The sequence below is a fragment of the Acinonyx jubatus genome, chromosome A1, assembly GCF_027475565.1.
Source record: "Acinonyx jubatus isolate Ajub_Pintada_27869175 chromosome A1, VMU_Ajub_asm_v1.0, whole genome shotgun sequence".
Taxonomy (NCBI): Eukaryota; Metazoa; Chordata; class Mammalia; order Carnivora; family Felidae; genus Acinonyx; species Acinonyx jubatus.
Genome location: NC_069380.1, coordinates 139,536,306 through 139,563,703, shown reverse-complemented (window position 1 = coordinate 139,563,703; position 27,398 = coordinate 139,536,306). Strand labels below are relative to the sequence as shown.

At 40.4% G+C, this 27,398-nt stretch overlaps 1 protein-coding gene across 8 annotated transcripts in view; it reads right to left on the bottom strand.

The window, feature by feature from the left end:
• Positions 1-27,398, bottom strand: part of PDE8B (phosphodiesterase 8B) — a 265,652-nt gene that overhangs the window by 171,819 nt on the left and 66,435 nt on the right. The window contains exon 1 of one of the 8 annotated variants that reach the window (XM_027039568.2): positions 16,476-16,504. The exons of 6 other annotated variants lie outside the window; for them this stretch is intronic. In XM_027039568.2, coding sequence (XP_026895369.1) covers positions 16,476-16,484 — 9 coding nt within the window. In that variant the 5' untranslated portion in view covers positions 16,485-16,504. Of the gene's footprint in view, positions 1-16,475; positions 16,505-27,398 lie in introns of those variants that run through there. One more of the 8 variants, XM_015072100.3, reaches the window with a different exon arrangement.

The following is a 27,398-nucleotide window of genomic DNA, read 5'->3' as shown; positions in this document are numbered from 1 at the left end:
TTTACCCTATTAATTCCTGTCAAACCTCGTCTCAACCTCAAGGTCAAGTTGAACATCGATCTTTGCCTCAAAGCTTTTATCACCTACTCCCACCTCTAAGCCAAAAGCAAGTTATTCTCCCTCAATAAACATTCTCCCACCTCTTTTATAGCATGAGTTACATAGTTTAGAGTTATTTCTACCTGGGATATCTCCCCTCCTAGGGTGTCAGCTCCCTGAAGGACAAGGGTAATTTCTGTTTCATGACTGCATCCCTCAAAAGCATTGGTTCATAGTGCTTTCCAGGTAACAGATGTTTAGGGAATTTTTAAAGACTAAATTAAGAAACTTGATATTTTCCCATGGGAAGAATGATATAATAGGCTATTACATGCCTGTTCAAGAAATTGATTTGAAATAAATTACAGATAGAATTAACCAGACAGAAGCCCAGATTTAGTAGCTATAAAAATAACTATACAAATGTCGTATTAGGCTTTGGGTCCTATGAAATGTATACAAATGGGAACTATGTACATTACGTTGATCACAAAAGTTTCAAGACAGCACAAAAACATATCAGTAGCCTAAAAAGAAAACTCTACCAGGTCATAAATTTGTCCTGACTCCTACTATCAGCTACAACAGATACAAAGCTCTCTTAAAAGAAGAATACATCAGAGGAGCTGCCTTCTTTAAACTCATGCCTATTCTCTTCTGCACCTTGAAACTGACCTTGTAGAAGCAGAGCCATTCAAAACCATTCCACTGCCTTCTCACCCTTCCTTTCTCAGCACAGAAAACTTAGTCACCACATCAATATGGCTCTTGCTAGAACCTTTGGTCATTTTTGCACCCTTTATATGGTGCCATTTTTTCCTCAACCACATGTTCTTCTATTCTCAACTAACTTCATGCCTTCTCCTGGACCAACAGCAGATGCTTCCTGAGTGCTGTGTTCCAGGTGACATGCTAAGTTCTCCAGAGATCACACACCAGCCACAGCCTTGCAGTGTGCCAAATGGGACCGAGGAGAGTGGACGCTCCAAATCACACTAAGGGTGGGGTGGTTAAGGAAGGCTTTTCAGAAGAGACAGCTCTCAAATGGAGGTTTTAAAGGATGGGTCAAAGAAGAAAGAGAAGGAAGTGCATGTACAAAGGGTATCGAGCTGTGAAAAAGTAGGGCATGCTCAAGGCCCTGCAAGTCCTTTCATAACAGATCAGCCAGCTGTGGCATGACACTCCCAAGAGACTGAGTAGCTGAGACTGTTAGAACAAGCAGAGTCAGCTGACGTCATTTGGGCATTCTCTCTGGAATGCACAATTGTATCAATGTATTTGAAACCGTTGTGCAGTAAAGCCTTAATCTGCGAATTAACAGGTATCATAACCTTCTAGAAAGAAGTTTTCTCTTAATACAGACCATCAAATTCCTGTGACTGCTGTGCCAATCCATCCTCTCGCTTCGGCCCTCATCCTGCTCCCATGACTTTGCCAAAAGCAGAGAGCTAAACTAGCATCCTATACTCCAGCACCAGTAAGGGGCAGAGGTCCAGACCGGGGTTCGCCTGGCAATCTTGTTAAGATGCAGGTTGGTTTCAGCGGGTTTGAGAACAGGGCCTAAGAATCTGCATTTATTTATGTTTATTTTTGGGAACGAGCGAGCGAGGGAACGAGCGAGCGAGTGAGCGAGCGAGCAAGCACACATGAGCAGGGGAGGGGCAAGCAGAGGGAGACAGAGGATCCGAAGTGGGCTCCGCGCTGACAGCAGAGAGCTCAATGCAAGGTTCGAACTCATGCACTGTGAGATCATGACCTAAGCCAAAATCAGACGCTTACCTAACAGAGCCATCTGGGGCAACCCAAGACTCTGCATTTCTAACAGGCTTCCAGATGCTGCTGTTTCTAGGACCACACTGGGAGAGCGGATTCTCCAAGTCACAAGGACAGGATTGACACTGCTTCTTCCCAACAACACCCACCTGAATAACCTGCTCTAAACTCCAGTTTTCTGACCTTAAAGCAGCTGCTGTGAAAAATTAGACGACAATGTGTGAGAGGCATCTGGCACCTATTCGGCCTTCAAGAGATGGTGACTTTTATTGGTAGTAGCAAATACCTTTGGGAGCTGTCCATATGCCCACCTTCAGATGCTAAAAAATAAACTGTCCTGTGACTTTGTCACTACCTTCTTGTTTCATAGTTCAGCTTAAACCTGAAAGATTTCTCTCCATGCCTTACCTGCCCCGTCTACAAGTACCCCACCCCACAATCTCAACTGTCCACCACTGATCCAGGAATACGGAAATCCTACAGTCTCTCATATGCTGTCATTCTCCTTTACTTCCTGATATTGGTTGCCCATCACTCAAGGGACTCAAGAAGAGGCAAGACAAAAGCAGGGCTTGGCCATTTAAATGCAGTTATAGCGCATCTCCTTACATTTTATAGTGCCCTCTATTGGGAGTTTGGTCAATGTTCCCACAACGTCCTCACCTCAGGAATTCAATGCATAGTGATATTCCCCAGGGCTGATTTTATTCCTGAGCAAATGGGAGGGTTGAGCCTCCGCTCTACACTGGGAAGGGCACTGTTTGCAGGAGATTTTTCACTTCCTGTGTGACTCGGGAGCGCACCTAACTCCCGTCCGGCCGGTGAGGAAGCCAGGCTCAGAACCCCGACAGAGCTGCCCCCAGAGAAAGCCTGAAGCCTGCCAGCCCTGCTACACACCTCAGACCGGAGCTGGATCTCTGGCTGGCCCTTCCTTCTGCCAGAGGAGTTCTCTGCATGGTCCAGTGGAGAGAACTCTCCTGGTCCCACATTTGGATGTGCAGCCAAGGTTTAACATCAAGAGCCATCAACAATCTCTACCTTCTGTGCCCATGCCTCCTGGGGACCTCACCATGCAGGGTGACTAATTAGGATTGAGATTCAGAAGCTCCAGGACCCTTCGTCCAAAGACCATCATCATGTCCGCCCATCTCTTAGCAGGTGCTAGCACCAGGGCAAAGAACACAGAGTAGAGGCAGGGGTGAAGATTTAAGAGGGAACAAGGGAGGAAGTGAGACTCAGCACGAAGAGCAACGAAGGTGTTTAATAGTCAGTGGTAGTCACTCTCCTTTAGCCAAATCATCTCTCCTATCCCTATTGCCCAGCTGCCCTTCCACTGGTTTTGTATTTTCTTAACCTGGTAAACAAGGACAATCACTAAGCCAATTTGGCATGCAAACACACTGTTCCATAAGGACATCTCTTCAAGGAATCTGCTCACTGTTATGTGTTTCAGGAAACATTCTAATCTCAAACTAAACAACTTCCCAATCCACCTGTAGACAATCCATTTACTCACTAAAGGCACTGCCCTCGCCTGAACTCTTCCTTCTGACTGCTCTTGTAAGCAATCTCTTTGTCTCACGTCATTTGTTTCAACATCAAACAAGAAACCCTTTGAAAGTTGGGATGTGGCCCCACTTGTCTGGGGATTGGATCACTATGATGACTGATGAGGCCTGGTAAGAAACCTGATTACCATCTTGGTTAGGATCAAGAACGGGGAACAATGCAAGTTAGAGAGGGATGAGACTCAGGGCAGTGGCTTCAAAGTTGGGCAGGCACAATGAGAGATGCTCCACCTGCATCCACCTCCAGAAGAAACTCATTCCACCACCCCTGCTGACATCTGGCGGGGGGGGGGGGGGGGATTATGCTTATGGCAGCACCCACCAGCTCAGCTAAGGGAGGAACAGAGGGGAGGGAGCTGCAAACTCAAAACTGAGGCAATGCCCTCACTGCTATTCAATGCTATTTCTAACAATGGTGCTGAACCTCCATGAAGTGAGAATGATGGACAAGCACATTGGAATGAGAGAAAATGCACCAGATGGGCTTACAGGATATAGAATAAATCAAATACTATAATTAATTTTCAACAACACATGAGTATTTATATAGTGATGTTTTATTTTCTCATCAATATTTTGTAGTTATTATTAATGCTTACCAAACTTTCTTGTTCAGGAAGACTCTTTGGAGAGAAAACTAACAAAATGAGTACTACTAAGAGTACAAATGGCCCTTTCGAAATTTGTGAGTGAATATTACACTCTCTTTACCAGCACATTAAAAGGCTTCTACATTGGAGACCGCGAAATGATTTGTTTACATGAAATTCATTCACTAAATACAATCTTCCAGCATTTGAGATTTTACTAATAATCTTCTCGAGATGCCCAATAAATCATTCTTTTCTAAGTTCAACATATTATGAATGCCTGGGATATAAAGAGAAACACATCCATACGCTTACCACATCCTATGAAAACATTACAGAGAGAGAAGCTTGAGCAAAGGCTGAGCTCTTCATTAAAGAATGGCTCAACGTTTGGAATAAAGACCTTGCAGATGACTTTGACAAGGTTTTCAAAACTCAACACTATATAGTATTTATAATTTGTCAAGTGTAATTCTCCAGACACAGAGATCAACAGATCCAAGAAATAATAAGCCCTATGCTTTCCCGTAGAGGGCCAAAGGCAAGGTCTCACAAACTTGAAAAACTATGAGAGGAAGAGAGATCGTTCATTCTCATTTATGGTCTATAAAGTCACAGCCAACAACAAATTAATAAATACCAAACCATTGTGCCAAGAGAAATACAGGGCTAGGTTCCTACAAGCGTCTCTTTACAACATTTTTGTCAACTGATCAATATATAACCTTATTTAATGTGTGTTTCTATGTAAAGACACCTTGTTTAGGGGCACCTGGATGGCTCAGTCAGCCCAACTCCTGATTTCAGCTCAGGTCACAATCCCAGGGTTTTGGGATCAAGTCCCACATCTTGCTCCACACTGAGCGTGGAGCCTGCTTGGCATTCTCTCTCTCTCTCTCTCTCTCTCTCTCTCTTTCTCTCTCTCTCTCTCTCCCCCCCTGCCCCCGCCTCTGCCCCTCTCCCCTGCATGTACTCTCTAAAAAAAGTTAGAAATTAAAAATGAATAAATAAAACACACTTCATTTAATATACTGTTGATTTATTAAGAGTGAACTCATGGCCACAAGCACTGTAACTCAAGCCTGAATAAAGCTTATCTAACATATTTCCTTCACAAGGCACGTCATAGCCTTCTTGCACTTAGGAACACAACACACGTGCACTTCAGCACTATGCTTGAGGGCTATTTTAAATAGCGAAATCACCAATCAAAAGCACAAAAACGTGAAAATCGTGACGCTAAATAGACTGAGAAAAGGACGTTTGTTCATAGTGTGAGAGCTGAAACAAGAAGGCAGAGCATCACCTTGTTAAGCCGATGAGGACATACACGGTGGGTGATTTGAAGTTTTCGCTGCTCGGCCCGTGTCCACAAATGACCACAAAAGCACTGTATTGATTTTGGGGTTACAAATACATTTTAGGGAATAGGCAAAATCTCAAGTACACAGATAATGAGGACTGACCGTGCTCTCTTCCACCTCAGGGACAACACTGCTATGCGGCAGGACGCCCCTCCAAGGCCCACCCCACCAGGCAAGGGTGAGGTCCCCTTATTTCCTGAGCAGCCTGGTCAAAGCCGAGTTTGAGCTGAGCTCTCCAAAAGGCCTCAGGAGCAGGGCAACCCTGACTCCACTTTCACAGGATGTACTCTGACCTGCTCCCTAGAAAAGAAGGAAAAAAAAGCCGACTCCCTATCTATACATCTTTATCAAGGACAATGTGAATTATCTCAGAAGCGCTTGCAGTTTAAACTTCAGCCCATTTTCCCTGCAGGATATTTAATCTTGAGAGAAGTGCGTTTTTATCAAGCATTTTGCCTTTTCTAATTAAATTCTGGGAGAACACTCAATAGAGTTGTTCTCCTTACATATCCCTAGCACAAACAAATAAGAGGCGACCCGAGATGGTAGAGAGCCCAGAGAAGGAAGGCATCTCTTCCAAGAGCCACTTGACTAAATCAGATCATGAGATTTTCAAGAGAGCTATCATTCTGGATAGAAAAGACAGTGATACTTTATGGGTAAAATTTTTTAAAAACTCAAAAATAGCCTTATAGTGTTTTTTTTAAAAACCTGTAAGATTAGAACAATTAAAAATACAATTAAAAAACTGTAAGAAGAGCTGTAAATATATTAAAGACACTGGTGAATTAAGTTACTACGGTTAAACAAAACAAACCCCTCTGCCCTGAGCTGTCAGCAAATGAGTAAAGGCAACATTTTCATATATAGCTTTCATCAGTAGATAAAGGCTAACCTAACAGATCATCCGTCTAGAAAGAATACCTTCTGTGGGTATTCAAGTCCAGCCTGTATTTATTGGGCCAACACAACCACTATTATGATGTCTCGGTTTCTGGGCCAGCTGATGCTCAATAGGCATCACCCCGGCCAGCCCACAGGAGGACCACAAGCTACTGCCAGCCTGAGGAATCCACTGCCAGAGTGACAGGGAACAGGGCTAGGGGCCCCCACCCAAGGCATCTTGTAAGAACACTATCAGCTGGTCACTAAAAAAGGAGTAAGTTGACAAAAATCTGCAAAACCTGAAGATCTAACGACCTGCATCAACAGCCAGGTGAGGCCCAGGAGAAGGATGCACTTCGATGTCAAAGAATGTCCCTGGTAACAAACTACAGTAAGAGTACTTAAAGGTCTGATTTGATTTCCTTTTACTGAAGCCCCTGGACAATTCTGGACAAAATGGCTTATAGTTGGTTCACCTGGGTAGAGTTGTTTCACCTATTGAACAAGAGTCGATCTACCACTGTATCTTACTATTAACAACAACATAACTGGGGCGCCTAGGTGGCTCAGTCAGTTGAGCGTCCAACTTCAGGTCAGGTCATGATCTCGCAGTTCGTGAATTTGAGCCCCACATTGGGCTCTGTGTTGACAGCTCGGAGCCTGGAGCCTGTTCAGGATTCTGTGTGTCCTTCTCTCTCCACCCCTCCCCAGCTCATGCTCTCTCTCTCTCAAAAATAAATACACATTAAAAAATTTTTTTCTTTTAAAGAAGAACATAATTGTATCCTGTAAAAATGATTTTAAGGGTCTTGATTCCTTTCAAAATAAATGTAGATTTGATCATTACAAACAGTAATAGGACATTATGATAAGCCTGGACATGTCCTTCCAGTTGAATATTTCCAATTACTATTACTCCCTGGCACTCAACTCTGTTCCCCGTAAATATCCCCCTACCTGCCTTTATTCTACTACTCTGAACAGGCCTCCATTCCCCAAAATTCTAGAATAATCAAACTCTCTAGTTAGCTTGGGATATTGACACTGGTTCATACCTGATATAATTAATAATTAGCACTCACTTTCACTCTCAAAACTGTCCCCACTGTAAGAAAAAATATATAATAACAAATGCTGCCAAAATGTGGAGATTCTGTAACCCTCATACACTTATTTGTATAAAAACTTATACAGCTGCTTTACAAAAACAGTCTGGAAGTTCCTCAGAAGGTTAAGCTTAGAAGTAAGCAATTCAAGGGCGCCTGGGTGGCTCAGTCGGTTAAGCATCTGACTTTGGCTCAGGTCATGATCTCACAGTCGGTGGGTTCGAGCCCTGCATCGGGCTCTGTGCTGACAGCTCAGAGCCTGGAGCTTGCTTCAAATTCTGTGTCTCCTCCTCTCTCTGCCCCTCCCATGCTCATGCTCTGTCTCTCTGTGTCTCTCAGTAACAAATAAAAGTTAAAACATTTTTTTTAAAAGAACTAAGCAATTCACTCAGCAAGTCACCCAGGAATTCCATTTCTAGGTATACACGCAACAGAAATTAAAATACATGAATATATAAGCTTGTGCATGAATGTTCATAACATTTTTCATAATAGCTAAAAAGTAGAAACAATCCAAACTCCATCAACCGATGAAGGGATAAATTACATGGTATATCCATAAAATGGAATATAACAGTCATATAAAGGAATAAAGTATCGAGATACACTGCAACATATATGCACCTTGAGAACATTATGGTAAGTGAAAGAAGCCAGTCACAAAAGGCCACATACTGTATGAGTCCATGTATATGAAGTATCCAGAACAGGTAAATTTATACAGACAGCAAGATTTCTGTTTCTCTGGGGCTGGGAGGTGGTAGTGAGAGGGAACATGGTGGTGATGGCTAATCCATATAAAATTGATGATAGTGATGGTTGCGCAACTCTGGAAATTTACTAAACGCCACTGAATTGTACACATTAAAGGAGTGAATTGTATGGTAGGTAAATTAAATCTCAAAAAAACTGCTATAAAAAGTAATAATGAAAGAGCCAAATAGTAACTCCCATCAGGAAATTAGTTATGTAGTCACTCTACACAGCACCAAATACCAGGTAATTATAGGGGACTTGGAAACCTTTAGCAATGACCTGGTAAAACCCACTCAACTTCAATAAGCCATGTGAATAAACAAATTGTGGTATTTTCAAATCATCCTATTTTGATGGGTGGGGGAGTGGAGCGGGATGATGAGTTCCTGTAATTTAGTCTTTCCACGCAAAAGAACCAAATTTGTTTTCTATGAAAAATTACTTACCAGAATATTCAACAGCATTGCAGAGACCATGTATCAAAGCTGTTAGTACTAAAGAGTAAAAACCTTTATTCACTTAAATACGATCCAAGAAACAAAGGTTTTTATTTATAAATATGTTCCACTGAGACATAAGACTATATTAGCCCACTGCAAAATCAGCATTTGAATAAAATTTCACATTGCTCTTAACTCACTATATACAAAACATTTCCTATTCCCTGGACCAAAATGTATTCTGCCCTCAACTCTGAGGGCTTGTCTCCCTATTCTACTTGCCACTGATCACTCGGAAATTCCCTTTGATGGCCTCTGTATGATCCAGTGATCATTTTGCTTTGTTTTCTCCATTTTGATTCTATTTTGGTGAAAATTTCTAACACTGTCCACCAAACCCATGTGTTATAGTCAGTTCAATTGATTTCTATGAAGTGACAACCATACCCATTTCAATTAGTCTCCAGGACAGCCATTAAAACTTACTATTATACCAAAAATAAAATGAGTGAAGTCTTCTGTTGAGGATATTCTATCAAATGACAAGTGAAATAAAAAATGGATGACTACTAATCCTTGTGAAATCAGGTGAGAGTGTCTGAGTGGACAGAGAGGGTACCTAACTTCTAAACAAAGAAGGTCCTTAAATCCTGTGATTCAACAAACAAATTTTGGCAAAGAAATCAAGGGCCTCCTTCAAGTCCACCTGGTCTCCTCTCAAGGACCGGTCCTGACAGGGACAGGATAGAATAAGTGTAGTAAAGATCAAAGTAGAAAACCAGAGGGCACAACTCAGTTCTTATATGGAGTAATAAAAAGTAATACAAGGTGCCAAATTAAACGTAATAAAAGAAGTGTATTTTGTGCACAAATACTGGATACAAACACACATCATACGTACCTGCTAATAAGGTATAAAGTATAGAAATCAATTTTTGTGTAAGGGGTATGTAAGCAACCTTGTAACTTTCTACTCTTATACAATCATGTGTTTTAAAAATGAACACCAGCATGATGCCTCCAGCATAGATGAGTTCTTCAATATTTCAGTAGGGGCACAAAGTGACAGGCATACCTATTTTCCTCTCTCAGCTCAATTTTTGAAAAGTAATAGTGATTATGCTTAATAACCACATAGGGGGGATTATGGAGAAGCGAATCAATGACCATTTTAATTCTAAAGAAACATGTTAAGAAACAGGCTCCACTGTTTCCCTTCACCTCCATGAGCACTTTTGTTGTGTCTGTCCTCCTATTTCTTTTCCTTTTCTGCCTTTTTTGCCTTTTTCTCACCAGATGTTTTCACTAGTCCCACTCCCATTTCCACATACAGGATTTCTTCATCTTAATCCATCACGATATAGACATGAAGTATGCTCTTATGATTCATAAAGTGGGTAAAGGTGCATTTCCTGCTAGTATTTTTAATGCATAAAGTATTCTGATAAAAAATGTTTTTCATGTATGAAAAATGCAGCCCAGCTTATTTTATCCTGAGCAAAGATGCAGAGAGGAAAAATGGAAAACACGAGAGTGTCAGTAAGCTGCAGAGGAATGCCCTCAAAAGGAACACAGGAATAAAAATTATTTCACTGTGAACACAAGATACTTCTCTGAATCCCTGCAGGGAAAATCCCCTTTGCTGCTGAAGGCAAAGTCAGGGAAAACTTCTAAAAGCTAGGTGCAAGGCACAGCCAAACATCTGGATTCAGAAGGACAGCAAGACGGTATTTGTTCCTCTTGCATATCCTTGGAAAGGGCATCCCTAGGATCTCTCGTGTATCTACTAGCATGTTACAGATCTAGCTGTGTAGAACACACCCACTGGCCAACAACCGGGGCAGCTCCCATGAAACAGAAAGTGTATCTGACAATGAAGAAACAAAATGGCATGTAAATTATGGATAGAGCCTAATGTCTACCAACTGATGAATGGATAAAGAAGATGTAGTTTATATATACAATTGAATACTACTGGGCAATGAGAAAGAATGAAATCATGCCATTTGCAGCAATGTGGATGGAAATGGAGGGTACTATGCTAAGTAAAATAAGTCAGAGAAAGACAGATATCATGTTTTCACTCATATGTGGATCTTGAGAAACTTAACACAAGACCATGGGGGAAGGGAAAGAGAAAAAAATAGTTTTAAACAGCGAGGGAGGCAAACCATCAAGAGACTCTTAAATACAGAGAACAAAATGAAGGTTGATGGGTGGAGGGTAGAGGGGAAAATGGGTGATGGGCATTGAGGACGGCACTTGTTGGAATAAGCAGTGGGTGTTTTAAGTAAGCAATGAACCACGAGAATCTACCCCAAAAACTAAGAGCACACATTAAACAGTTTATGTTAGCCAATTTCACAACAAATTATATTTTTAAAAATGGCATAACTGAGAACAAAACACAGAGAAATAAGTGTGGTTCCCAGAGTCTTGCCCAACTGTTATCACTTAATTTCATGTTAGTTCCCAATACATCTAGATCTACGTTAAAGAAACATATTTTACAACCACATCATGTCCAGCTCTCAAAAGGCCTTGGGCTTATACCAATGTGCTAAGGGATTAGAGCTCCTTCATAGCGTCTTTCCTCCTCTTCATGGAGAGGACACTCCTCATCACAACATCTGTATGTATCGTACGGTGAGGTCCCTTCATGGGGACTACAGGCTGTGTTTATTACCTCCAAGGGAGAATTCTAACAGAATAGCTTCTAATTTTTTTAAGCCATTATACTTTTTCTAAACTTTTAAAGATGCCAGGCCGTTTTTATTTTCAGACATTTAAAAGCAACAGAATACAACTATCTTGTATACAGTCTTAATCAGTAGTCTTTCCACAATCCCACAGAATTAGAGGGTGGTCTTGATCAGTATCTCCTAATGTATTTCTCCATCTACAACAGTCATGGTCTTATTTTCTCATCACTTTTCTGATAAAGAAACAGGGTACTTTGGGAAAATGGGCCAACAATTTATTAAGAAGTAAGCCTTAGTGGAAATCATCAATAAAATGCCTGAAGATACACTTTTTATTATAAAATTAATTAGTATTCAAATTGTATGAAACTGGTGTCTATGGATGTACTTAGTATTTCCTAATTTATCAAGTCATTAAATTGTACATACAATTTTTCCAGAAGCATTTACATATATGGTGGCTAATTTTTAAATGTTACTTTTTAAAATGCCCCTTCCAGGAAGAAGCCTCTTCCTTTCCAAACCAGACTATAAACTGCTGAGCTGATGTCTAAGAAACACCTTTAATTCAGCAAGATCTTCTATTTCTACTGCCATATTAAAGTTTTTCAAAATAATCTTGAATGACCAAATTAGCTGGTCCTTTACATTTCATTAGTACAATTAGATGTAAATGACAGCTTTATACACATACTCACTTTTCCACACATAACAGGTGTTAAATGGCCACAAGCTGAAATAAGGGTCACTACACCATAGAGAATGACCTAGAGAGGACTTGCCAGGATAGGGGTATGCACTGCCACCACTATTAGCTCATCTCCCACCTCCAGCCTATTTGAGAGAAGGCTGGAGATTTGCTGGCTGAATGAGGAATAATTTTTAAACAGTTGTTGGCTTGGTAGGAAATGCACTGGAGCCTCCCCACACTGCCTTCTTTTTAGAGCATGAAGGGGAGAGAACATTCTCCCTCCAAGGAGAGCAGCAGCAAAAGAACTCCCTTAAGACAGGGGAGGTGCAGAAAGGAATCTGGCACCTCCCTTCCACCAGAATTATTGCTGAGCTGCAAAAGGAAATGCACAGGCTCCATATGCTATCACCAGAAAAGCTGTGGAGAGGCAGGGTCCTATATGATAGAGACGAGGGCTGCCTAGAGCTGTACTCAATGGAAGAGGGCAAGAGGATAGTGGGAGAAGGCTACACTTCCAGAGTTTTGTGGGGCAACGATGTGTTATCTGTCCTGTGGGGCAAGTGGACAATGGGTACCTTGAAGGGAACCTATCCAAGAAGGCTACCTGCCCCTGGAGCGCGGTGGTGCCAGCAGAAAGATGCTGGAGCTGTATCCCTAGGAGTAGGATCCAAGAGAGAAGGGCATGATAAAAGGTCAGCTGGAGAGTACATTCCCCAAGGCAAAAAAAAAAAACAGGAAAAGGTGTGGCGGGGGGGCGGGGTATGAACAGAGGTTAAGATTAAAAAACCCACCAGTATTTATTCCAATATATTTTGAAGTCCTATGACTATATGCATATTATAGTATTATATAGTCTTGATTCATTGACTCATTTTTGGGATGGACTTACTTTGGAATGATAATATTTATCACTGCTCATATTCTCAGGTCCAAAATTAATTTTGTTTGACATTACTATATTCACTTCAGCTTTCTTTTGATTACTATTAGCATTGTGTATCTTTTTCTATCATTTGACTTCTAACCTTTCTGTGTCTTTATATTTAAGGTGGGTGACTGGTTGACAGCATACAGTTTTCTATATTCTCTTCTTTTATCCAATCTGATAATCTCTGCCTTTTGAGATTTTTAGACCACTTACATTTAATATAATTATTGATATGGTTAGGTTTACATGTATCAACTTACTCTTTTTCACTTATCTCCTCTGCCCTTGGTTGTCATTTTCCTTCTTTTTCTGCCTTCTTTTGGATTTACCAGATATTTTAAAACTATTTAATGAATTTTATTTTCTGTGTTGTTTTATTAGGTGTATCTTTCTTGGAGGAGGGGGTTGTTTTAACTTAGCATATTCTATGTTCACTATCATTCAGTTCACTTTCACTATTCTGGCAACTGGAAAAACGCCTCCAGTCGACTTGAGGTTCAATAATTTGTTGCAGAATAGATTAATAACACAGCTAAGCAAAGTCCAATTAAACAAAATGCTCAACACATGGAATATTCTTGGGGTGCCTGGGTGGCTCAGTCATTGAATGTCTGACTCTTGAATCTGTCTCGGGTCATGATCCCACAGTTCATGGGATCAAGCCCTGCATAGGGCTCTGCACTAAGAAAACAGAGTCTGCTTGAGATTCTCTCTCTGCCTTTCTCCCACTCTCTCTCAAAACAAATAAATATACTTAAAAAAAATGGAATATTCTTGCTAACCAAATTTCTAATCAAATGAGGGTTGTTGAGAAAACTATATGCTGGTGTTTTTTGTTTGATTTTTTTTTCTAAAATGTGATAGTTGGCACTCAGGCCTTATAAATTTGCTGTACTGGAAATAATTTTGCAGTACCTTATTCTCATCATTCTTAACATCAGTGATACTCACGTGTGAACACAGGGATGGAAGAGAAGATACAGAATGGAATATATCTGTACAGAGCTCAGGATATACCCTAGAAGTTAAATATTTTGTTTCTATTTGTTTGAAAAAAACTGTAACATGTTATGTTTTCTCTGTAATCTGACCTTGTCCATAATACAAAGAAGGGGAAAAATTCTTCTAGTTGCTGAAGACTAAAGGAGGATATTTTCTGCATGGTTCAACAGAGTAAAAGCAAAAAGTCATTTCTATGCCAGACTCACAGAAACTACTATAGAATTTTAAAACTGAAATTAAATCAAATGAGATTACAATAAAAATAATAATGTACTAGTCAACGTTGAATGCCTAATAAAATTGCCTACACATTTAAATGTAGTCAGAACATGATAAACAGACCAAAGAGTGCATTAGAGCAGCTCCCAGCTCCCACAAGGGTTACACTTCTTTTGTGGTACATAAAAATACGACCCTATCATTGCTTTCATATGTTATTTCCAGTTCACAATCCTCTAGGGCAAAAACTATCCTGAAGATGTGAAAATAAATTTGTTACTGTAAATAATAATTAAATAACGATAAATGTCAAATAATTGTAAATAAACATTCCTAAAGAGATAAAGGATACTCACGAATTTAAATTACACCTTGTCTGAAGCAAAGCTTTTAAATAATGATTAATAACAAATACGGATCACATTTTAAATCTGTAAATCCTTGTTATAAAAAGAAACCTCTATAAACTGAAAAAGTTCAAGTAATCAGCTGAACTAACATTTTCTCTGTAAACCACAGCAATGATAAACATCCATTAGCCAGTGAGTATTCTCATGCAACTTCTAGAAGATGGCATAAAGGGTTACCAAACAGGGTCCTTGAACGTTGGTTTCTTTGGAGTTTATTTCACCCTCATGATTGACTCTGTTAATGGGACTATGCGCAGTACGTGCACTATAATATTTACTTTATAATCAACATTGGGCCTGTGATGTGTATGTGAAGGGGTGTATATGTGCATATGTACATACATACATATATACACGTAATATACAGGAGCATAGTCCTTCACGTGCGAATGGGAATATAGAAATCCACTAAACTCCTGATCAAACATATGTCAGGTAGCAAGCCAATCTATACTATAAACACCCATATCACCTATTCCTTCCCAGCATAGTAAGGCAAAAGAATAAAGTAAATGCCCAAATTAGAAATCAGTAAGGAGGTCTAGAAAACATGGGGCAGCTGAGGCTTAAAAGGCTTTGTTATCTGTGATACACAGTATAATGGGGATAATACTTGGCCTCCCAAGAAAGCCAAGAAGGCAGAAGATGTGCACCACCACATGCATGGATGTGCACACAGGTATGCGTTCTGCACAGAGGTGCTACATGTCTCAGCTTACTGTGAAAGGCCCTATGGATGGAAGTCCCACCATCCCACTGGATCTGAAGAACTGATCTGAAGAATCCATACAGGCTGGAAAACGCTGGTCCACTGCCACCTGCTGCATGTCAAGGTTGGGGAATTAAGACCTTCCTCAATCACCAATGGAACAGGTACACTTTCGCCCCTAGCAAGGACTGCCAGATCCTCTATCCCCTCCCATCATGACATTGCCTGAGAGGTTCCACAGCCTCAATGTGTTGGTGCTGAGGGCATACAACCTAGGAACAGGCAAAGAAAACCTACAACCTCTAAAAGGGACCTGGTCCCTGGAGGTGGGGGGATACAAACTAAAATGAGACCTCACCAACAAAAGAGACAAAAACAAACAAACAAACAAACAAACAAAGATAAATTAATGGACACAGAAATGCAAATCCTGAAGGTGATCTAATTAGGACAGAAAAAATATCTTCTGAAATGACAAAGATTTGGGAAAAATTTTTTTAACCCCATAACCTACCTGAAGGAGAACAAAATAAGTGGTCTGGAACAAGACAGTAAACTTTTTGTAAAGATCAAGTTAGTAAATATTTTTGACTTTGTGGGCCGTATCTTCTGTTGAAACTGCCCAACTTTGCCACTGTGGCATGAAAGAAGCCATAGATAATACATATATAAAATGTGCTTGGCTGTGTTCCAATAAAACTTTATTTATAGAAACAGGCAGCAGCACAGATTTGGCAAGCAATATCAAGCCTGTAGATCCCTGGTCTAGAAGGTCAAATAAAAAAAATCTATCCCAACACAGAAGAAAAGAAAAGAAAAGAAATAGATCTAGAATATTTAAAATGCAAAATCAGTAACTCTAGAGGGAAAAAAAGGTCCAGATGAAAAACACATTAACTGAAGAACAAACACAAGAAAACTTTCCTTAGAGATCCTTAAACCTTCTGGGGGCCTGGGGGGGCTCAGAGCCCCACCTCAGGCTTGTTGCTGTCAGCACAGAGCCCACTTTGGATTCTCTGTTCCTCTCTCTCTCTCTATCTGTTCTCTCCCATTTGCATGGTCTCTCTCTCAAAAATAAACATTAAAAAAAAAAAGCATTGAACCTTCAGGCTTAACCAGGCATACCCTGCTGAAATATCTAAAATACCAGAATAAAGTTAAAATTTTATTAAAAAAGGAAAGGTTACCTAGAAAAGAGAGAAAATTAGTGTCAGATTTTTCATGAACATCAACACTGAAAGCTATCAAATGGAGGAACAATTTTTAACAAAGTGATGATACAAGAAACTGTACCTGTTCCATTGATGGTCTGTCTCTATACTAACATTAACCTGAAAGAAACAGAAAACCAATTTCATACATGATGGCAAAAACAGCTATAAAACCCAGAAGGGAAACAGATAAGTATTTTTAATTACATATTTTTAAATTAATATTGAAACTTAAATTAATATATAAAATTCTGATCCAAAAATCAACAAGGTTTTTAGAGTAATTGGAAGCAATTTTTTTAAAGTTCATATGAAAGAATATATTAGAATTGATAAGAAAATTTTGTAAAATAAAGAAGAAATAAAATGACAAATGTTCTTCACCAAATACAGTATTATAAAACCATTACATTTTAAACATTATGTCATTGGCAAGGGAATACACAAATGCATTAGCAGAATAAAACTGAGAATCTAAAAATAGATCCAAATGTATGCTGAAACACACTAAGTGATGAAAAATGGAAATGAAGGAATTTTTCAAAAATGGTAGTGGCTATAATAATTATCTGAAAGGAAACAAAAATTATGTGAGATAAAATATACAGAGTTCAAGTGGATTCCAACTATTTTTTAATTGTAAGAAACTCAGCAGAATGTGTTATAACCTCAGCATTAGAGAGACTTTCTCAAGCAAGTCACAAAATACTAAACCAGAAAGAAAACAACGGACATTTAACTTTAATAACTTTATGGCAAAGACATCAAGTCAAATGACAAACAGTAACTGAGGAAAAATTTTGCCAGACAGATGAAACAGTAGGCCCAAAACTCTTTCACAACGGAGAGGAAAGGGGTGCCTGGGTGGCTCAGTTGGTTGAGCTTCCAACTTCGGCTCAGGTCATGAAATCACCGTCTTTGAGTTTGATCCCCATGTCTGACTCTGTGCTGACAGCTCAGAGCCCGCAGCCTGCTTTGGATTCTGTCTCCCTCTCTCTCTGACCCTCCCCAGTTCATGCTCTGTCTCTCTCTGTCTCAGAAACAAACATTAAAAACAAAACAAAACAAAACAAAACAAAACGGAGAGGAGGAAGACAGGTATTCCAACAGAAAAAATATACAGGGGATGAATAAGAAATCCAGAGATAAGGAAATGCTAGTGGATAATACATGAGAAGATACTTATTTGCTCTCTTGTTTATAGCACTAAAAAACTGGCAACAACTTAAACATTCATGTGATGAAACTAGCAAATGAATTATGGCAAATTTATATGATGAATATAGAATATTATATATTATTAAAAAGAATGAGTTGGATCCATATGTATTGAAAATAGAGGGACTTTCAGGTATCAAGATTTTAGCATTTTTGCAATTCCTCAAAAAACTCCACAAGGTACCAAGTGAGAGAGTGTGCGTGTGCATGTGTGTGTGCATATTATATAATCATGACTAAAAGGTTGGGACAATCACACATATACATCCACTGTGAACACTGGTTACTCTGGAAGAAGGGGAAACAGAATGTTGACTTTTACTTTGCACACATTTATGTTGTTTGTTTTGCTGCAAAAAGTATTAACTGCTTTTGTAACTTGAAAAAAAATTCAACAAAGCAAATTTTAAAAAATCAGGAGCTTCTGGTTTCCCAGGAGATAATGACAGTTGACTAAGTGACAGTTGAATCTCTCCCAAAACCATAGAGATCAACCAAGAGAACAAGTGAAATCACCCATAACTCATGTCTAGAGCCAAGGCTCAAAAAACAATTGGCAGGGCCTGGCACAAAACGAAAATGAGGGGCCCCAGCCAGGGCAGAGATATCAATCTCCCCTCCCCAGGGGCCTATCACTGCCAACAAGCCCGGACTGGCAACCTGCCAGGAATTCCAACTTCTGTGCTAGGATACACTGTGCACCTGGATCAGTGGGAGATAAAAGGCCCCCCACTGAGTCACCTGCTGAATGCACTGTGACAGTGACAAACGGGGACAAGGACAGCCGCTGCTTTGCCCTGATCCCAACCCCTCCTGCACACACTTCTCTGGTGGGTCCGGAGGCATGGACAGAGCACAGGCCTCACTGGGCCACCCCAGCCAGAGAGAGGCAATGATCACAGACTAGGGGCAAGAACAGGTGGCTGACCCGATCCAGGAGAGGTAGAGCGCAAAAGAGGAGGTAGAACCCAAGCAGGAGGCTTTAGGGCCCTGATACATGTCCAGTGTGCCATCAAATTTCACTTACAAAACACAAACCTAAAGATTAAATTATTAAGAATTTCAAGACAGTGATGATAGAGCATTCAACTCCAAGTGTGAGGCCCTTCTGAGAACTGGGCCCTGTCGAATTGCATGGTAGCTTGCCCAGGAAACCAGGCTGCCTAGAGCATAGCCAGGGATGAAGCACACTAGAAATTTCAATAAATGCACAGGGAGGTAACAAACATCTGAGATGATCAGAAACCTGGCTAGAGAAGAGGGTCAGGTGGTAGGCTGGGATGGCAGAACAGACCAAAATCACCTCCAGAAAGAGCTTCCCACCCTGAATGTGGAAACACTGAAAACAAGCCTGATGATTCTACTTCCAGGAAGACAGGAAGCTGGAGGGTCACAGCCCCCCGATGCCTGATGGTTAAGGGAAAAAAAGAAGGACACAATCGAAATTAAGGGACCTTTGGAAAGAAAAGCGATTCACAAAATCGTAAGACACATCAACCCTCCTTTTCTCTCCCCAATAGGCCCTATTTATGAAAGAAGCTACACCTCCCTGTACACAAATTAAGAAACCTAGTGGGCTCTCACCTCTGCTGGCAGAGAATCACCAGTTACTGCTAGACTAGCTAGGAAAACAGAAGACATTTCAAGATGAACAGAAAATGGCAGACACGAAAGAAATCAGTCAACCTTGAAGGACTAATAGTGAGAAAAAGAAAATTAATTCCAATTAGGCTTCTTTTCATTTCAAGTCACAATGAATGTTCCAACCATTATTCAACTGTATTTCAGAAGTAGCATCCTGGTAGAAAAGAAAAACAAAGAACCCAAAAAACAAAGGCTGGAAGATCAGCCCCTTTCTGAGAAAGGCAGAAGGAAACGAAGTGGGTGCGTCATTCCACACCTGGCGTTGAGGGTTTGGGGTAACAATACAATGACTGCAAAAAAGAGGCAGTGAAAAAAACCATTAGAGATGGAAATCTTGAAAGACAGCACCAACCTATCATTCTCCAGGGCAATGATTTCAATTTTTTTTTAGCACCTCAATTTTCTACACCGAAAAGCATTTGTTCAAATAGTTCGTGGAGATTTTTCCTACCTACTTAGACTGTTTTTCACTGTGGTTCTTTTCTAAGCACAATTCCTACCTACTTTAAAATTAAGAGATTCAAAATGTCCAAGGTATCTCTCAATTTCTGAAGAGTTAACACTTAAAAAGTTCTTTGGAGGAGTCCCAGTGTATGTAATCCAGTTGCTAAGCAACAGCAATCTTTTGGAACGGTGACCCAAACGGATCTGAAAGGTATATGCAAAAGTTTCCAAGTGAAGATACAATCATAAAGATCATTCTCTTTATTGATTCCACACAATTTCCAATGCCTTATTTCTATGTAGTAACCTTTTAGGCCCCATTAATGAGGACAAAATGAAAGCACACTTCATATCGATAGTAACAGAAACACCTAAAATATAAAATACTCCAACGTCCTTTTAGTCCATTCTACAATCATACTAAATCCATCCACTTAGAAGTTATTTATGTATCAACTAAGAGAGAAAATACTTTATTACTGTATAGTGCATTTGTGACCAATGATATCACCGAAGATTGCCTTTCTATAAGATTCGATTTCAAGTTTCACCTCAGGGCTGTACAACTAAAACTTCAGGTACAGGTTCCCCTTGGTGTCTGGAAGTGGAGCATTTCTATAAAACCTTTAGTGAGCAGCAATGGCATAAAGAAGCAATTACCACTCATTTCTATTGAAAAAAATTTTAACATCTCCAGACTTCAAAAATACCCTCTCGTGGGCTTTTCTGATACCTTACGACACATCTTGCTAGCAGATGCACAAAAGAAATCACAAAAAACATAGATGCTCACAGACGCAGTTGAAAGCCATGGCGGCTGGATGCTGAGATGCTGACTGTAGTGTCCAGGAAGGAGCTTGGTGACACCTCTCTCACAGCTCGAGGTGCGCCCTGCCTCTCTAAGGGCTGGCTGCAAAACAAACACTGAATGCTATTTTTGCTTTTCACCTTGTTTCATGGAAGCGAAAATCCTTTTCGGATTTCTTTTGTTTGTCAAAACCAGGTACTAACATAGGTCTTTCATTAAAGTGAAGTGGCACACGGCAAACTTCTGAAAAAGAGGGGTACCTGCCTGTGTCCTAAGCTTTTACTCCAAAACTTGTGTGCCAGTTTTCTAGGCTGCCCTTGGAGAACAATGTCAAATAAAGAATGGTGAAAGGTAACAATATTCATTGTAAGTTGTTTTCATGCCAATGAAATTCCAAATGAATAAAATACCTACATGGGGCAATTTTCTATTTCTTTTTCTCTAAGGTTTCTCTAAGAAGCAGAATAAAAATGTTAATATTTTGAACAGCTTTTACCAATCATTTTGAAGGCCAATGCTTCAGAGATAGCAATTTGGGATCTAAGGATGTAAAGAGGGAAAACTGCTAAAAAAAAAAAAAAAAAAAAAAGAAGAAGAATACACATTAATAACACGAAAAGGCACTTCTTATAGTCAACTATTTTTCTCTGCAACCTCACACGCATTAACGATTATGTGTCTCCAGGTAAAGAACACGTTTTCAAATACTACCTCAGTATTGCAATGACGTAGCCTTTAAAATACATACCCAGGCAAAAAAATAGTAAAATGAAAAAAAAATACATACCCGTTCAAACTAACATTGCAACATACTTGGAACATTGTTTTCTTCATAATTGTTGTGAGCCAATATATTCATATATGAAAATACAAACTGCCTTCCGAAGAGTGCCTGATGTTGCCCAGAAACAAGGGGGATTGGCTTCTGCTCCTTGTACACTAATGTTCTTACTACTTTTTTACTGAGGTACATTTATAGGCAAGAAATCAGTTCTGTCACATAAATGGCATTTGCTCTCTGAAAATATAATAAGGCTTTACAATAGGATGTGATGTGATGGTGGAGAGACTAAACTGATAAAATACAAAGTGGAAAGGCTGAAATGGGAATTATCCACCCAAACTCGGTAACAGAAAAATTTATGGAAATATTGATCTCTTTTTTTCCAAAGCACCAGTTATCAACCATTCAAAAAACTTCTCGTACCTCGAAGGCTCTCTCTGCCAGTTGGAAAGTACAGGTAGCAATAATCTCCCTTCCAGAGTATCAACACCTTTCCACTCATTCCAAGAAGAGGAAATGGGCAGATACAAAAGTATCTTCCTAAACAAACACAATTAACAGGGCCACCAAACTTGCTGCATCCAAGTCAGAACAGGAACTTACTTGCACCTCTAATCATGGTACACTGGGAAAATTAGGACCAATTCCCAATGAGGACACGGAAAAATACTGAATAAGGTATCTTAAAGCATTCTCTCAAAGGCTTCAAAGAAGTATCAATATAGTGAGGAATTACCAGGTCAAATTCTAGATCAGAACCCAGTTGGGTAAATGCACTATCCAGGATTATTTCCTAATCTGAAAGAAAGAGTTGTGAAACTGAGCTCCTTGTTTTAAGAGTCAAAGGGGAAAAGGAATCTAAAGCCAAAGCTGGGGGCCACCAAAGGTGGAGAGTGTGGGGAACCACCTGAGGGTTCATCTGTGGCCCTAAAGGGGAAAAGAGTGAGCTGAAGTGAACCAGTCATTGGGCACACTCAAAGCATGCTTGCACCAGCTAGGTCATCCAGGGAACCTGCAGCCTTGAGCTCAGATTAAGCCAGTTAGTGTAACCACCGAACCTTGGTGGAAGCAAAGAAAAAGATAACCAGGCACATGTGACAATATAAATGAAAACCAAAAGAAACAACAGAAAGAGAGCCAGCCTTCACATTCTCAGATTATCAGATGCAGACTATAACACAACTATACTTACAACATTCAAAGATACCGAAACCAAAAAGCCTGAAATTTTCAGAAGAGAAGTGAAAATCACATGTTAAAAAATGATTTGGTAGACTTGAAAAGAACCAAATAAAACTTCTAGAACTAAAAAGTAATAATCCAAATTAATAAATCAATGGAAAGATTTAACAGCAGATAAGCTACAGTTGAAATGAGAATTAGTAAACCTTAAGATATCAGAAAAACTATCCAGAATGTATCACACAAAGACAAAATGGAAGAGAGAGCAAGAAACACGTGATAGAGACGTGAGAAGGTCTAAGATGTATTTACTTGGAGTTTAAGGACAAGAGTCAGAAAATGAGGGAGAAGCATTGTGTGAAGCAGTCATAGCTGAGGATATTTTAGGACCCATAAAAGACACCCATCCATGGACTTAGAAGGACTAACAACTCCCAAGCAGTCTAAATTAGAAGAAATCCCCACCTACACACATTGCAGTGACACCGTGGAAAATCAAAGACCAAAAAAAAAAAAAAAATCTTAAGAGCAGCCAGAGGAAAAAATACAGATGACCTTCAAATGAATCACCCTCAGAATAGATACTTCTCAGCAGCAATGAAGGAAGCCAGAAGACCGTGGAGTGGTATCTTCAATGTGCTGAAAGAAAATAACCACCAAACTAAAATTCCATATGCAGTGAAAATATGCTTCAAGAATGACAGGGCAATAAGGATATTTTTAAACAAAAATAGAGTTTGCCAGAGAGGTCCCACACCAAAAGGAATAGGGGTGCTCTTCCGGCAGAAGAAAAACGGTCCCAGGAGGAAGGAATACAAGAAATAACAAACAAAAACGGACACACGGGGTCAACCCAAATAATGCTGACTGCAGAATGCAGTAATGTATCATGAGGTTTAACACGTACATGGAAACAACATACAAGACAACAGCGGGTAAGTCAAAGGGAGATAAACCTGCTGTGTTCTTGGAGGCAGAGTGGTGCTGAGTCACTTTGGACTTTGGTAAGTTAGAGGTGCATTCTCTATTTTCTCCAGTGACCGAGAAGAAACACACTAGTGGGAGGGGGAAATCAAATGATTTAAAAAAAACAAACAAACCACACAACAAAAATGCAATCCATCTAAAAGAAGGCAAGAAAGGAGGGAAACAAAACAGATGGGACAAACAGAAAATCAAAAAAAAAAAAAAAAGTGGTAGATTTAAACCCAAATATATCAGTGACTACATTAAAATATAAATAGAATAAAACATAGCTGGTATGGGATCAGAGCGCTTTAGAATTAATAGGCGCTTTAAAGCTATTCTGAATTCCAAATTTCACCTCTCTCTGCTGTTTAACCCTACTGCTGTTAGGATAACATCTAAATTCTAAATTCTTTAGCATGCCTCTTATGAAGGGCTGACCACCTTTTCCACCTTGTTTTCCAGCCCTCTTGGTGCTCCCATAGCCACACTGGGCCAATACAGGACAGGGCAGCTATGGAAGGGGCTGTGAAATGTTCAGTAAAATCTCAAAGATGGGGCACTTGTGTGGCTCAGTGGGTTAAGCATCTCTTGATTTCAGCTCAAGTCATGATCCCAGGGTCATAGGATCGAACCCACATCAGGCTCCATGCTGAGCATGGAGCCTGCTTAAGATATTCATTCATTCATTCATTCATTCATTCTCTCTCTCTCTCTCTCTCTCTCTCTCTCCCCCCTTCTCCCTAGCTTGGGCTCTTTCTCTCTAAAATAAATTTAAAAAATTAAATCTAAAAGAACACAAACTTTAATGATATTGTATGTTTTGTGATTACGTTGGTAAATTAATTACCTGAAACACCCTGACGCTGGATAATTGACCTTGACCAGCTATTGCACAATTGTAATCACATCTGTTTCATTGATTTCTGTGTACTTTATACCAAACACAGGGCCTGACACATAGTAGGTACCTGACAGCTAACGAATGAATGAAGTACACTAATGTGGGATGCTGCCCAACTACTAATCCTCATTAGCCTACATTAACTTGCAAGTTATGTAAATCAGAGCTGATGGCCTGAAGATGCTAATACCAATATTCTCAACCTCCTCCGTACATGATCACCATGACCATCACCATCCTAGCTAACCATCTACAGATCTCATTATGGGCAAGGCCCTGTTCCTAGGAACTTTTCACAGATTGCTGAATAGTCCCAACAATGCTCTAAGGTACTATTACTATTCCCATTTTATACATGAAGAAACCAGAGGCACAGGTAAGTTAAGAAAACCTGCTCAAGGTTACAGGACAAATAAACGGCAGAGCTGGGATATGAACCTGGGCAGTCTGACTCCAAAGTCCAAGCTCTTAGCTATTACTGCCAAAAAGCTTCCCCATTTATCAAACTGTCTTCAAGAACCCATAATGTGGCTGAAAGATGCTACTACAGATGGCTATTTAATAAAGAGTACCCGTATTATGTACTTTTATAACATGACCTAGAAGAACACATCTCATGATGTTCAGCTAAAATTCACTTGCAGAATCATGATACATCTCCGGTAGCCTTTCCTACCCTCTCTCTGCACCTGTGAAGAGAGAACTCAGTGATCCCAGAAATATGTCTTGCTCTCCAGAGTTGACAGCAAAGCCCCAGCACACCAGCGACCCAGGCTGAGAAGTCAGTACAAGATGACTATCAATCATCTGAAGCTACAAAGACAGTGAGAGACCTCCCCATAACCCAACCCAATCCAAGATGTTTAACCCCTCTATTTGTTCATTTGTAAAAGGTTGCTTGCGTAAACAAAGATAGGACATACCCACCTAAAGAGCCTAGCACAGAGCCTGATAAAGAGTAGCATGTACAATAAATATGAATTTCTTATTCCTCCTTCCAGTATGATGACATATCCACAGGTGCATGCTTGTCCCCTTAGATATTCGTCTTTTTGTGTTGTTTGTGCTTCTGTTGTTCTTTTTGAAACAGAGGCAACTGAGAAAAGCAGCACTAATTGTGTAACAGGGACGTGTGCACACAAGCCTGACCACCAGAAGGAACCTCTGCACACACCGTCTTACAGAAGGCCTGCACCCGCCTGTAATTGCTGTTTTTGTTTTCACAAACCTTCCTGCTTTGCAAAGAATCAAATCCAAGCCTCCAGATGCCTTAGCCAAATGATTTCTTCCGTGCCGGAAAACTTGCCCTAAAAACTTCATTCCCCTCATTCTTATCAGCGGCAGATCAAGAGCTGCTCAACAGCTCGCTTCAGGTGACCAAGAGCAAGCAGCCTTGACTGCTGAGAAGTCTGGATGCCACTAATGCCTTCCCCAATTCTCCTCACTCTGCATAGTAATTGCTACAAATGTGGCATGTTGCAGCCCACACGCTTCTGAGACATCCATTACTTCAGAAAATGCTGTCAGGTAAATTAAGGACAAAGACAAAACTTTAGTTCTAAATTTTCCTGCTATCTCCTGGAGTGCCAGAACTTTATTTTAAGCTCCTTTTTGCCACTTGGTAGATATGACCATTACAGATCAGGGAATGCACCCCACCTCCCTGAGCCTACACATCCCTGCCTAAGGGTCAGAGGCCAGGCCAGGGTTCGACTTTGCCACTTACAAGCCATGTGGCCTTGCAACCCCTCAAATTCTCGGACTGAGAATTTCCTTACATCTCACCATAACCCAGCACAACGGTGATGAGTGAAGTGTTTATGGTGTACCTTTTGTAAACAGAGGGTAATTAAGTGTAGTTTTCCCTGTTATGAAAATATGGACCATTGTACTTATTCGGATACAATTTATTAACTGCTAGCACCATCATTTGGAGAATTCTGCTTGTGCTGTTGAGTGTAAAAGGCTTTGCGGCCAGATCCTGGATCTATCAACAAATGAATGTACTGGGAAGCCACATGCATTAGTCAGCCCAGGCTGCCTAACAAAAACCACAGATTGGGATCTCCAGAAACAGAAATTTGTCTTGCAGTTCTGGAGGCTGGAAAGTACAAGGTCAAAGTGCCAGCATATTTGGTTTCTGATGAGAATCCTCCTGCTGGCTTGGGTGGGGCCTTCTCATTGTGTCCTCACATGGCCGACAGAAGAGTGAGCTCCCTGATGTCTCATAAGAAGACTAATCCTACTGGATCAGGACTCCACTTTTACGGCCTCATTTAACCTTAATCACCTCCATAAAGGCCCCACCTTCAAGGCATGGTGGGGGGCGGGTAGGTTTTCAACACAGGAACTTTGGGAGGACATAATTTAGTCCACGGTATTATCTTTGGTGTGTCAATCTCCAGACATTTTCTGGCATAACTAGATCTCCCTTCCCCCCACAGATAAACGAGATTCTGCAAGTGCATCTCACATATTGTCTGTGTGGCCTGAACACAGTTGTTTCATTGTAGTAGGTGCACGTGGAATCCTTTCTTGCAGCGATGATGTACACTGGGGTGAGGAAGGTCTTGTCACTCAGGGCCAATGACTGTGTTGTGGATGAGCAATAAATTGAAGCTATTAAATAAGTGAATTTAATTTGGGGTTTCCATGTACTTCTTGAAGATACAGAGCATACCACTCGATGTACAGCCGTGCTCATTCCCTCGTTCGCCGTCCAGATAGGGAGCTCCTGGTTCCTCTGCACCTTGGCCAACCAACACTCACTGGGAACTGACCACAAGTCTGGTACTGTTCTAGGCTGTCGGGATCCAGTCGTGAGTAAAACAGGCAATGATCTCTGCCCTCATGAAGCTGGAAGTCTGGCCAATGCTTATTACGCCTTCACTTTCCATTACTGCCTTTTGTTTCAGGGTCAGAGCTGGCTCTGGAAGCCCAGCAAGGGACTATCTGCAACTTTGGGAATACCACTGAACCTCTCTGCACCTCTGTTTTCTCAGATGTACCAGGGAGAAAAGCAGGTATGACCTACATGTGCTGTTCACGCAAACCA